This window comes from Enoplosus armatus, chromosome 9 (assembly GCF_043641665.1).
Source record: "Enoplosus armatus isolate fEnoArm2 chromosome 9, fEnoArm2.hap1, whole genome shotgun sequence".
NCBI lineage: Eukaryota > Metazoa > Chordata > Actinopteri > Centrarchiformes > Enoplosidae > Enoplosus > Enoplosus armatus.
In genome coordinates, this window is record NC_092188.1 from 25,253,553 (window position 1) to 25,266,178 (window position 12,626).

Here is a 12,626-nt window from a genome sequence, read left to right on the forward strand (position 1 = left end):
ATTTATATAAGTAGCAAAAACCCCGAGCTTCAACAGCAACAGCTAAGCGCCAGAACGCTTGGGTTATCATTTACACACTTTTTTGAAACGGACGATTTTGTCACCGTCACTTTTTTTTTTTTTTTTAAAGCATCAAGTGTTTGAACAAAGAAATGTTAGCCAGCAAATGAGACAAAACAATTTTGAGAATGTATTTGCGCAATGGAAACACAGAAGAAACAGATTGCGCTTTGTCCACCAAAAGTAAACCTACTGATTCAACGCAAAGTGACCCAAAAAACGTGCAACTCAGTAACTAAACCCAAATTCCTGAACCAGTTTCGTCTTGTCCAAGTGTGCTCTCTGTGAACATGACAAACCCAAAATGAAAAAACCATTCCAGGTATCCATATCGTAATTTTGAATGTCCTCACACTGATCCCCTCATTTCAATTTGGTTTTTTTTCTTTTTTTCATCACTTTAACACAAAGTGACGCCCTTGCCTGAACGTATGATAAACGTGACTGGACTGGAATGTTTGCTCTTTAACTGACAGACTGGATTGACCCTGGTCGTCTTCTCCCTGTAATATGTCCCCACCTCTGAGACACGCTCCTACCTGGAAAGGATGCCACGACTGGTCTACCCAGTCCGCCACAGATACGGTTTGACAGGCCTTGTTGTACCTTGTTAGAGGGACAGGGACGTGCAGGGAGGGACTATAGGCGGGCCCGAGGCGTGGGCGGACAAGATACGAGGGTGAAATGAGCAAGTTAGGAGGCAGGTGACAGGAAAGTGGTGGTGGACCACCCATTATTCTGTCTTTCTGATGATGATAGGAAAAGGCAAACGGTTCAGTACACAGAAATGGGATGTTTTCCATCCGATGGGATGGTAATATCAAAGAAATGTCTTCAGCCTTTCCTCCCTTGACCAGTCCCATCAAACATCCGTCAAGGCTGCATGAAATCTTCGTTTCCCACAATCACAAGAGCCTCTGTCGCCTCTGCTCGCGCACAAGAGGGGGGAAATCACTGTTACTCTGGCCTCCCGCCAGTCCGGCGGCGGCGGGGCAGATCAGCGCCGCTGATGTACGTTCAAGTCCTTGCAAGAGAGGAAACGGAAGAAGAGCTTGGGCGAGGCGTTCAACCCACAACAAAAGGGGAATATGGAAAGCAGATTCACCCTCCTTTTATCCTCCCCGCATAATGAGAGACGAGCAGACGGGCGATTTCTATCTGGGTTGCCCTAGAGACGTCTATTCTTTCAGGGAACAGAGACTCTCTACTCTAAAAGGCCACGGAACAAGCAGAAAGAGGAGGCTGACATTGTTACACGAACCTCTTCATCATATACAGAGTGCGCTGCAAAAAAAAAAGAAGGAATTTCAAGAAAGTAAAAAAAAAAAAAAAAAAAAAAGCCTTGCTTCTGGGAAATGAGTCTTATTTTTTGTCTAAAAAGAAAAGCATGTTTTGTATGAGAGTAGTCATCTCATTTTAGGAAGATCTATCCAACTTCCAGCTAATACTGAGCCAGATTTAACCAGTAACAAGCTGTAACAACGGTTTGCATAATACCCCGGCAGAGGAACAAGATGGTTTTTATTTCAAGAGTAAGACCACTCGCACAACTTCTCAATTGAAGAATCTTGAAGAAATGACACCAATTTAAAGTTTGGTCATCTGTTTTTATTCATTGTTGTAAGAGACACGAGGATAACTTTGTAAAGTTAAGGTTTTATTTGGCCAGAAGTCAAACATTCAATCTGTAGAAAAACAAATGAACACATAAGCAACGAAAAATGCTAAATCTGGATCCTTTAACTAGACTGGGGTCAACAAAACAATAATCCGACAGACGTCTGAACTTGCCAAACCTCCCATGACACAAAAAGAGGTTAAAAAAAAACAAAAAAATAATACTAACAAAACCCAAAAGACACATCCACATGCTGCCATTCTTTAAGAAGGTGTAGTCCAGAGCTCCCCTGCCCAGCACAGGAAGTTGGCTTCTTCCACTGTGTCCAGTGCAACCAGTACTTCGTTTTTTTTATCAGTTTGTGGTCATTTCAGCAAAAACACAACTAAAGTGATACATCTCTAAATGTCATAATTTATCTTCTTGCTTTAAAGGGGTCTTAATGTACATGTTTGCATATTGTCTGCTTCCATCTGCTGTAAATCAAACTACCTTCGCTTCAATTAAAAACAAAACACACATACATGTTTTTTTTTTTTTTAAAAGGTAGATTATGACACAGGGTCCCTCCATGAGTCCCAAATTAGCCAGACCCTGTCTCCACACTTTTGGCGATGGGTCTGGCTATGTGAGACTAGCGTCCACCTGATGAATGTAAGGCCACTATTCACTCTCCAAAGCCTGATATCTCTGTGTCATAGAGCTCCATTGTTGTCCACAAACTGTTAAAAACACATCGTTGAGACACACTGTATCCCCTGGGCGACATGTATCAACAGGTACTTGATAATCTCTCGGTAGAGGTGTTTTTTTGGGTTTTTTTTACACTGTGGTTCCAAACGTTTTTTTGATCAGTGTCGGCGGGATATAACAATAAGCCGGATGTAGGGGAAGAAATTGATATTCACCATCTAAAGGTCAGTGTTGTAACGGTTAATTGAAACAGTACCAACGGCTTATTGTTTTAAAGAGCAGAGGCAATGGTGTTTGGTCATGCTGACATTATCTCAACCCTTGAACTAGTGTATGCAGCAGTCGCTCAAACCCGGGCATGAGGAAAGGTTGTTATGAAAAGGGTCGATCTAATGCACAGGGTACGGAACGGAGGAGGCATGGGGGAGAAACCAAAAAAAATAATTTTTTTAAAAGAGTAATTGGTCGAAATAAACCAATTACCAAATAATTTTTCTCCCATTGAAATTCTGATTCAACAGTGACACCTGCAGGCGGGAGGGGGCAGGGCAGTCTGTGTGAAGCGGGGAACTCATCAACAAGGATACAATAGCGACATGGCGTTGGTCCAATCATCATTCACACATGCGATTCCCTGCCACTGTATTGTATATGTGAGTGAGTTTGACAGCCTGGCAGCCTGTAGATAGATTCATGATTTCATACGGTGGCATGTCAGAAAAAGAAATTACAACATACGGCGTGAAATGCGATTTACTGGTTCTAGTGCGAGTTCATTTACTGAGGTTTTCAAATTGTTTTAAGGATTTTTGGCGTCACTTTACCGGATGAAGGTAAAACACGTTTTCAAAGTGGTTTGCACGTCTTTTCTAATAAGCTGTTTAATGAATGATGAATCTATCCCTTTACTATTCCCTTTACCGTGTTTTCCATAAATTGGGGGGGGGGGGCAGGAGGATTTGTTTGTCTTACTTCCACAGGAAAACCAGAATTAGGGGTGAATGAGCGAGAGAGAGAGGGCCGACAAACATCACCTGGGGGGATTGCACCCCAGGAAATATTATCAAAAACCCTTGAATCTTGCTTGGAAAGTTGCAGTAAGACATGCGGGTTCGTTACAGAGCAGGTAGAGAAGAGTGTTTGTCAAAATAAAGTAAATGTTTGATCGATATAATCAAAAATGCGCAGGCCACCATCTAAAATGTCTGAGGCCCTCTCTATTAGCAAAGCTGTCTGAAAGAAGAAACACATGACAAACCCTTTTGTAAACAAATATTCCCCATTGACCCTACGGATGGGGCTTCATCATTGTTGTGTGTGGCTGTTGTTTCTCATTCTTATGATCTTGTTTTCATGAACCGACGGTGTATTTCGTGTTGGCAAATGTTAGCACGCTATGACGGTGAACGTGGCGGTATATCTGCTTAACATCGGCGGGGTAACGTCGTCATTGTGGGCGCGTTAGCGTGCGGATGGCATTTAGCTCAAAGCACCACGCTTGGCTGCAGACTCTCTGTCTTGATATTGTCTCCCCCCCCCCCCCCGGTGAAGACGAAGAGGGCATTTTAAACCAATATTCCCAACGAAATAAAGTCTTTTACATAAAAGGCCAGAGCGAGAGTAATCAGACAAAGTTCGTGGCTTCATGTGGAGCGTTGAGTCATGGCAGCAGAGCCGCCGGGACCCCATGACCTTCCAGAGATGTTGAGGACCACTCAGTGCTCGTCCACAGCCACAAGACGGTGTGTAACCAAGACAACCCCCGATGCCAGCCTCATTACATCCCACCACGCTCTCATTACTCACTTATTAGCTATTCCGTCCACACTCATGACGTGAAGTGTCTCATTCAAGGCGTTTCAGTGCCGTCCGCCTTGTGAACATCTTGACTTTAACTCTGATAACAGCCCTGATGTAAATGCCAGACAAATGTCCACGGCACAGTTAACAAGCCAGACACCCCGCAGAGTGCAGCTTACAGTGAGGCTGCTGTTGGGTCTCGATCAGCGAGCCTTTTATTTCATAACTTCAAGCTTCGCGTGAGCGGCTACAAGTGCAATTCAGGACTGATTTCATTGGCAATCAAATCATCCAAGTGATGAGCTGGCCTAAAGAGTAGGAGCTGCCGAAAGAACATGTGCTGCACTAACAGGTTGGTCCCCAAAACCTACACAGTACACAAGAGTCAGTCAACACTTGACCTGCTGTAGAAAATGTAAAAAAAAAGGCAGGAAGGCCTCGTGGCGGGTGAACAAAACAAAGTGGGTTACTTAAAAGAACCGGCCTTCTCATCACTATAAAAAGAACACAGGATATGACACGTATGTGATTGTCTGCTGAATCTGATTGAATGAATCCGAAGTCATTTTTCTTGCAACACTAAAGCCTGTTTTTCTTGAATGAATTACACAGAACACAGCCACAGTTCATTTTAACCTGGGCAGGCTGGCTTAGAAATAGAGCGCTGTAGGGGTGACGTATTTCTGTAGGCCAACCCGGAAGTTAGCATCGCCCCTGGTTCCCTCCACTAAAAGCCCAATGGGAATTGTTCCATGGGATTTTTTCGATTATTGCAGAAAATAAGCTCTGTGGCAAAAACAAAAGTTTATGATACTCACACGTTTTGTTCAGTGAGATAATCTTCACTAATGAACACCACTTTTATGATTTTTTTGAAGCGTAAATGGAATCGCCAGAAGTAAAAAGCTAACGTTAGGCTATAAAGGAACTACAGCACGGTCGCATTACTTCAACGTCACCGCCGCTAAGCTTCACTTTTAAAGAGAATATAGATAGATATAGATATATAGACAGATAAATACAGAGTATAAACACAACAAGGCTGTAAAGACAGGACTAGTGAGTAGATGACTTTCCGTGTTTCGGCATGAAGACGTTTAATGTCCCCGACAACCTCTGTAGTCTCATTTAGCCGCTTGTTAGCAACCGCCTTTTTTAAAGACACGTAAAAAGCTTCAAAATTCACGGGTGGGGGGGGGGGTATCTACTGACGCATTTTATGTTGTAGAATAAAACGTTGAAATCCATGTTAACCACAGACCTTATTTCAGGCACCTAGCCAAAAACCCATTGACTTCCAGACGAGGGAACAGGAAGTGTAAGGCAACAGAAAAACGCTGCATATCCAGTCAACACAACTGGAAGGGGGGGGGGGGGGGGGTTGCGGCATGCTGGGAAGCGTGCCCCGGTGTGGAGACACGGCATCTTCAGCACTCCACCATGACTAAATGACATGGAACTTTCTGTTACGCTGGTTTTGTGCATTACCATGGCACTGCCTTTGTATGATAATATGTATACAAGCATTTTATTCTAATTCTAAATATTTGCATATATACGTTCTGTGTGTTTAGCTCGAAGGGGGCTACAACTTTAATTCCATTGTGCTGCCCAGTGTTGTAATATGACAAATAAATGTACCTTGAACCTTGGAAGTTGTTGTTTTAACGAAATTTTTGTTTAGTTCGGCTGGAAAAGGCATTGGGCCCTGAGCCACAGTCTCCCACGCGGAGCTCAGTTTGCAGTGTGGTTCTGTGGCTTAACAGGGACATTTTTCAGGGAACTGATGTGTGTCAGTTTTCAAGGCTGTCGCCGCCGCACACGAATCTCCACTGTGTTGGGGTTGAGGCAGAAATTTCAGAGGCAGGTATCTCTGTTTTTACTGTATTTATTTGTTTGGTACATTGGGTGAACTGACCCTTTAATTAGCAAACAGTGCTAATAGTAGCGGTTGTGGTTGTAACTACGGGTTATAGTGTTTCGCACTACTACACGGAAATATTGTACTTGTATGGTAATACACCCCCCCACCCCACCCCCCAAATCAAACAAATAAGCTAATGTTGCATTATGTTAAAGTACCCAGCAGTGTATGGTGCAGACCGCCTGCTACGAGCTCCACTTTCTACAGGTTTATGCATCACTAAATAAGGGAACTTAACTTGTGATACTTTTGATATTTGGTAGATTTTACTGTAAGCAGTGAGCGCCCTCTGTGGGACAAAATGAGACATGACACCTGCAGCACCTCATCAGTGGCGTTGCTGTGAATTTCTCTTTCAAGGTGGGCAGATCCGGCGAAACAAACATGTCAACTAAAAGAAAAGCATTCTGCTGCCAACAGTCAATATTTCCTTTCAACATTCTCATAGGTGCGACACACAGGAAAACACTTTGTATTCAAACAAGACGGCAGGGTTTACAGTTTACAGTGTACAAAATTGCGCATTTGATAAGACACAGTCCTACAGTAGTGATAAAGGTTACACTGAGGAACATTTTAATGGAATGTAGGGTTTATCTGCCATACTCCATTTCAAATACTCAGATATATAATCCCCATCTGATTAATATCATTGTTATTAGTAGCAATAGTGGTAGCAGTACTCACACATGGTCTTAATGTCCATTTCTATGGGGAGAAACACCGAATACTTGTCAGTTTTAATGTGCAGACATGCACACATACAGCTCTCTCTCTCTCGAACACACACACACACACACACACACACACACACAGACACGTTGGAAGTCATTTGAAGGTATCAGTGGTGTCAGTTGCGCGTTTCCTCTCATTTGATGGCCCGCCAGATGATGATGACGAGGATGAGGAGCACCAGCGACACCACCATGGCCAGCAAGCACATCCTCTTACGGGACTTCCTCTGCTCACAACAAAGCATCGCGTCAACATTAGGAAAGAAAACGGAACACTGAACTGCATCGGCGCAGCAGCTTGACGTCATAGAGAACGTTAATAATCCTGGCATACAATAAGGTTGACGTTATTCTCTGTTTTTCTTATTGTCAGTGAAACACATGAAAAGACCCAAACCAACATGTCAGGGGGCTCAGTCATTTCCTAAAATAGCTGGACACCTGTAGCTGTTGTCAAACGTTACTCAAACAGGAGGAGATGGAGGAGGAGACGTTGGGGACTATTTTCAGTGGTGGATTAATTCCCCCTTGGTGCTCCAGCGGCAGGGCGGCGTGCGTGGGATTGAGTCAAAATAAACTACAGTGTGTGTGTGTGCTCACGGTGATGAAGGAACGTGTTTTTAATCGTTTTTGTGGCACAGAGGATGTGGCCAGGTTGTGATGCACACACAATACTTATCAGTAGATGCATTCATTGTTGGTTTGGTATTTTCATGGAATGTAGAACATAGATGAGCGGATTATTTACTTTATTGCATCTCTAGCAGGCCTTTGCAAAAGTCTTTTCAAGTCGTGTTTCCATTGTTTTGTCCAGCCCCTCCATCTTACCTGGTAATAGGCTGCCTTCTGGAGCTGGATGGCCCCTCTGTCTACGTGAACCTCAGCACTCTCCACGTTGGCCTCGATGCTGTCTGTTGATCAGAACACAGGACGAGCTTCAAGGTGCACGCGCACTCTCGCATATGTCGATGACTAACTCGGTGTGACTGTCTCCTGACTTACCGATCATATCCCCCTGGTCGTGGATCATCATAGCCAGGTCCTTGAAGATCTGGTTCACATCCATGATGTCGGCCTGCGGAGGAGAGTAGGAGGAGGGTTAACTGGTGAACAGCACTGTATGCTGAAGGATACACTGCGGTTCAGGCCGATACCTCCAGCTGTTTGATGTTCGTCTCCCTCTCCTTGATGATCTCCAGGTCCTCCTCGGTGATGGTGGGCTCCTCAGTCTGAGTCTGGCTCTGGATCCACTCATCCTCCCTGCGTAATCATACAGACCCAACTTTGTTTAATCGTATCATACGTAGGACGATTAATTGTGACCTCAAATGTCATGATTGTGGCAGTGCAGGGAGCTTGGGCACAACATGGTACATACACTTTACACAGAGAGGTGTGGGGGTCAGTAAATCTTTGCCCTGGGGCCCACTAACTGGTTAATCCTGCAATTATAGCTGCTAGAAAGCAGGGCCTGACCAACACTGAAGGTTTTTAGGCCGGTGCTAATATCAATATTTAAGAGTTTACAAATCCAATGGCAATGCACAGGTGAATGTTTTACATAACACTTTTCATAAGGATCTCTTCACTTTGGTCACTGAAGAAGACACATACTGACATTTCATAGTTGTAAAGATTTTCCATGGTGTCTGGTAGACAAACTCTGTCTATCATGACTTTTCGCATCACTTACTGGCTGACAAATATAAATATATATATTTCTACAATAGGCTTAAAGCTGATAATACTGGCAGTGCCAGTGTATTGGTATGGCTCTACTGGAAATGTCTCAGTGTGATGTGACATCATTTACATTCGGATACATAGACAATACTCCATCAACGTCTCATCCCACCAATAGGTGTTTCACTCTAGATTGTTACTCTAAAATAGCTCGCTATCAGTACAGTGTGCAGTCACACAAAGGAACAGGGGATGAACGTACTTTGGTCGTGCTGAGGCTTTTTCAAACCGAATTGCCTGAAGAACAAAAACGGCGGGATGGTGAGATATTTAAAAACACACAGAAGAACTTACTTCTCGAATGTGACCAGCTGTTCATTCACGCTGCCTCTGTCTGCCTGTGGACAGTGGCGAAACAGTTTGATCAACATTAGCTCACGTCACAGTTCCATCATGTGTGCAAATGTATTAGAAGCAATTCAGTGAATCATTCTGGGTTTAAGAGTAATTCTTATTGTGTTGTAAAAGGCTCTACAGCCCCTGTGCAATGAAAAGCCTGGTATTCACCATGACTCTGGATCCAGCTCGAGTTCTGGCCACCGACTCCTTCTCTTTCTCGGCTGCCCTCCGCTGCACCACCTGGAAGTTGTTGAGGGCTGCGGAGAAGTCATTCATCAAACGCTCCTTCTGCAGCTTTTGCTGCCTCTGGAGAAAAGAGGAAAGGAATGTTGTCATGTCACTGACATCCAAACGGACACATTGAACCTGTAATTTCCTTGAACCTGGGGGCAGTGCTGCACAAACTAGAAAGGAGGCCGGAGCGGGATGAATACATTGCAACAGTATCAGCAGGTGGAGATGACCTCTGTTCCTCTCTGGACGGAGCAGAAATGAACAGCAACTCAAATGTTGAAATTGGGAACTCCAAATATTAATATACAGCAACACACACAGGAGTCACGGTCATGTGATTATCTGCGCCGTGTTGGACGTTTAAGATCTGTATGTGCATTTGAGCCTGTATCAGCTTAAATGCAAAACTCAACATATATAAAAGAGGTTTTGTGATGTCTTTGTGAAGCCTCACTAACCAGAGCCAAAAAACAGCATCAGGATGGATTCTTCTTTTTTTTTTTTATCTTTACATAAAAGCATGATTTCAAGTAAAATGTTTAATGCTCCGCCTCAAAACTAATTCTGCATTCTGCAGCGAACCAAGAGGAGGGAGGACCATCAGTCCAGTTTCAGCCGCTCTGCACTGGCTTCCTGTAACATTTACAATTGATTTCAAGGTCCTCCTCCTTATACACAAAGCCCTTAAAGGGCTATGACCGAGCTACATTGCTAACTCTAACTAAACTCTAACTCGGACACTGCGATCACCTGATGCTGGTTTATTGGAGGTTCCCAGCAACAGCCCAAAGAAAAGCAGGGACGCAGCCATTGTCGATTTAGCCTCAAAGTTATGGAACATACTACCTGTAGATATCAGGGAAGCCCCTCGCTATGTATTTTTACAAGACTGATTTTATACATTATATGTATTTTTTATTTATATTTTTTTATTATCATTCATTCATTTTACATCTTATTCTGTATCTTAGTCACGCATTCTATTTTTGGTCTTATTCTATTATTATTATCAAGTTAATTAATTAATTATCGCATTCTATCCCTGTTTTTATGATCATTCTATGTCTGTTTTCATGTGAAGCACTCGGTACATGGACTCTCTTTATTGTAAGGCACTTTGAGCTGCATTTCTTGTATGAAAGGTGCTACACAAATAAAAGTTTATTTCTATTATTATTATTATCATTATTCTGTGGTTTCGGCTTCTCCACTGCGAGTATTTGCTGCTTTTCTGTTTTATTTGACAGTAAACTGGATGTCTCCCAAAACAAGGAGTTTGAAGGCTGTACCATATGATGGGAACTTTCCACTATTTCCGATCATTCTACGGACTAACTGATCAACCGATTGATAAAAGAGAATGAATACTGTGAATCATGCCATAGTGAGCCACTTCAAAGACAGAGATTGATTTCTAGGCATGGGGAAAAAAAGTGGAAAAGGGTCGACTCCCACTTCACATGACTGAAATATGTAAGTGAAACGCTCATGATTCTCTCCGCATTCCTTCCGTGACGACTCACATTTGACATGATTATGCTGTAATCTTTCCGTCCATTTTTTGTGTGTCCCAAAGCTGATTTCCTCATGTTGCTTAGTGGAACTCATAATCTTAAATTCCCATTTTTTTTATTTGCGCTTTTTAAAATTTGGCATTTATACTCGACATGGACATGTTACACTATACAACCAAAACAGTTAGGGGGGGGCCACGCACTTTAGTGTACGTTTGTTCTGGGTCTGTTTTTCCCGGCTTGGTCTCAGCCCCTTACTATATCTGAAGGAGTGTAGTTGTACACAGATCACATGTGGGTGCAGGGCTATTGGGCTATTACATATATATACGCACACCATCATAGTGTATATATTTAAGTGCCTACCTGTGTACATTCTGTTCCTACCTGTACATAACATACATTTACTACGTTACCGCGCAACCTCAGTCTACCTCAGTATTACATGTTATTTGATTTTATTCTACTTTATATATATTATATATTTTTTCCCTATATCTTAAACTAATGCACTATTAAAAACACCATAAAAAAGGAATAAAAGGAAAAACAAATGGGGCTTGAGGTGCTTTTTAAAGGCGTCCACAGATCTTCAGTATATAGGGAGTATTTAGGAGACTGAAGAACAACAAACAAACCCTGATCAGAGGACCTTGGAGACCTGGTGGTAATATAGGGCTGCAGTAGACCTCTAATGTAGGCAGGTGAATGACCCTGCAGAGCTCTAAAAGTGATCACAAGAACCTTGAATTGGATTCTGACCTTTTTGGAGGACTTGGTCAAAAGCTTAGCAGCAGGGAGGATTTAACAGAAAAGGTAAGAGACCCAAGACCATCTATTACCTGGGTGGAGCAGAAATCATTTTCTGTTTATCTGTCCAAGGGGAGGCATATACAAGGCAAACAGAATAGGACCCAGGACTGAACCTTGGGGCACACCACAAGACAAGAGTTTCAGATGAGGAGGCATAGTTGGCAGCAGTAACTGAAAAACTCCAATCAGAGAGGTGGGATGAGAACCGCTGCAGGGCCGACCAAGAGATACCCACCCACTGCCCAAGGTCTCTCAACCAAGATGCGGTGGTCCACAGTATCAAAAGCCAACAGTACCAACACAGAACATTCTCCTGCATCACAAAGCCCAAAGCGGTCATTTGAGACTCTGAGGAGAGTATAGTGATAAAAGTGTCTATAGACTGACCTGTTCTGATGGAGACAGTGGTGGGGGCAGTGACCCCAGCTCCTTCAGGTGTCTGTTGGTTTCTTTGGCCAGCTGGTTGGTGTAGTGCTGGAGCTGCTGGCTGCAGGGGAACACAGACGCTGCTAAGACCTCACTGAAAAGGTTCTTATGGTCACATGCCTGATCAAATATTGACAATATGTGAGATTACCTGGGATACTGATAATCCCAGACCAGTACTTACAGCCTCTCCTGGAGCTCTGAGGTTTCCTGTCTCGTCCCCAGCTGGTGGAGGAGACTTTTGATCTGACCAGCTGCAGAGATAAGGAACCACTTCAGCAAACATGCAGCTCTTGGGGGGGGGGGGGGGGTTAATCAATGTGTAGAGGTGTCTTGAACAGGTTGTCGTGTTAGACACTGTAAGCACTCACAATTTTGGCTGATCTTCTGGATGTTGGAACTGCATTTCTGGGTAAGGCTGCTGAAGTCCCATGGCTGGGACCAGCCGATGTCTGCTCTCATACCGGACATCCTGGTTGTAGCCCACCAGCCTGTCACACTGCTAAGGAACGCACTCCAAACACCACCTAAACACAGTTACTATACAATGAGAGAATAGAGCGCATTTAGTCACGTGTAAAATTATTTTTCCATTCCAGTGAATAAAAATAAAAAAAAATAAAGAGACTAATGATACTTTGGGGCTTAAACTGAAGTACTCAATCTAACTGGCTGGTTGTATTACACATGATATCTGAACCCTGGTTAGAACCCTTAGTTAGTGTTGT

At 43.4% G+C, this 12,626-nt stretch overlaps 1 protein-coding gene across 1 annotated transcript; it reads right to left on the reverse strand.

Moving 5' to 3' along the window:
- Nucleotides 1-6,963: 6,963 nt before the first annotated feature.
- On the reverse strand, nt 6,964-12,369 carry LOC139290549 (syntaxin-12-like). Its single transcript, XM_070912355.1, has 9 exons — nt 12,270-12,369; nt 12,083-12,152; nt 11,860-11,959; nt 9,080-9,217; nt 8,867-8,910; nt 7,984-8,089; nt 7,832-7,904; nt 7,658-7,740; nt 6,964-7,056 (listed from the first exon to the last, which is right to left on the reverse strand). The coding sequence occupies exons 1-9, from the start codon at nt 12,367-12,369 to the stop codon at nt 6,964-6,966; spliced, it is 807 nt and encodes a 268-aa protein (XP_070768456.1).
- Nucleotides 12,370-12,626: the final 257 nt, after the last annotated feature.

Coding starts and splice junctions, on each gene's coding strand:
- LOC139290549 (XM_070912355.1), bottom strand. CDS start 12,369: ATGTCCGGTATGAGAGCAGACATCGGCTGGTCCCAGCCATGGGACTTC. Junction 7,741..7,831: donor CGACCAGGGGGATATGATCG/GTAAGTCAGGAG, acceptor TCTGATCAACAG/ACAGCATCGAGGCCAACGTG. Junction 7,057..7,657: donor AGAAGGCAGCCTATTACCAG/GTAAGATGGAGG, acceptor TGTTGTGAGCAG/AGGAAGTCCCGTAAGAGGAT.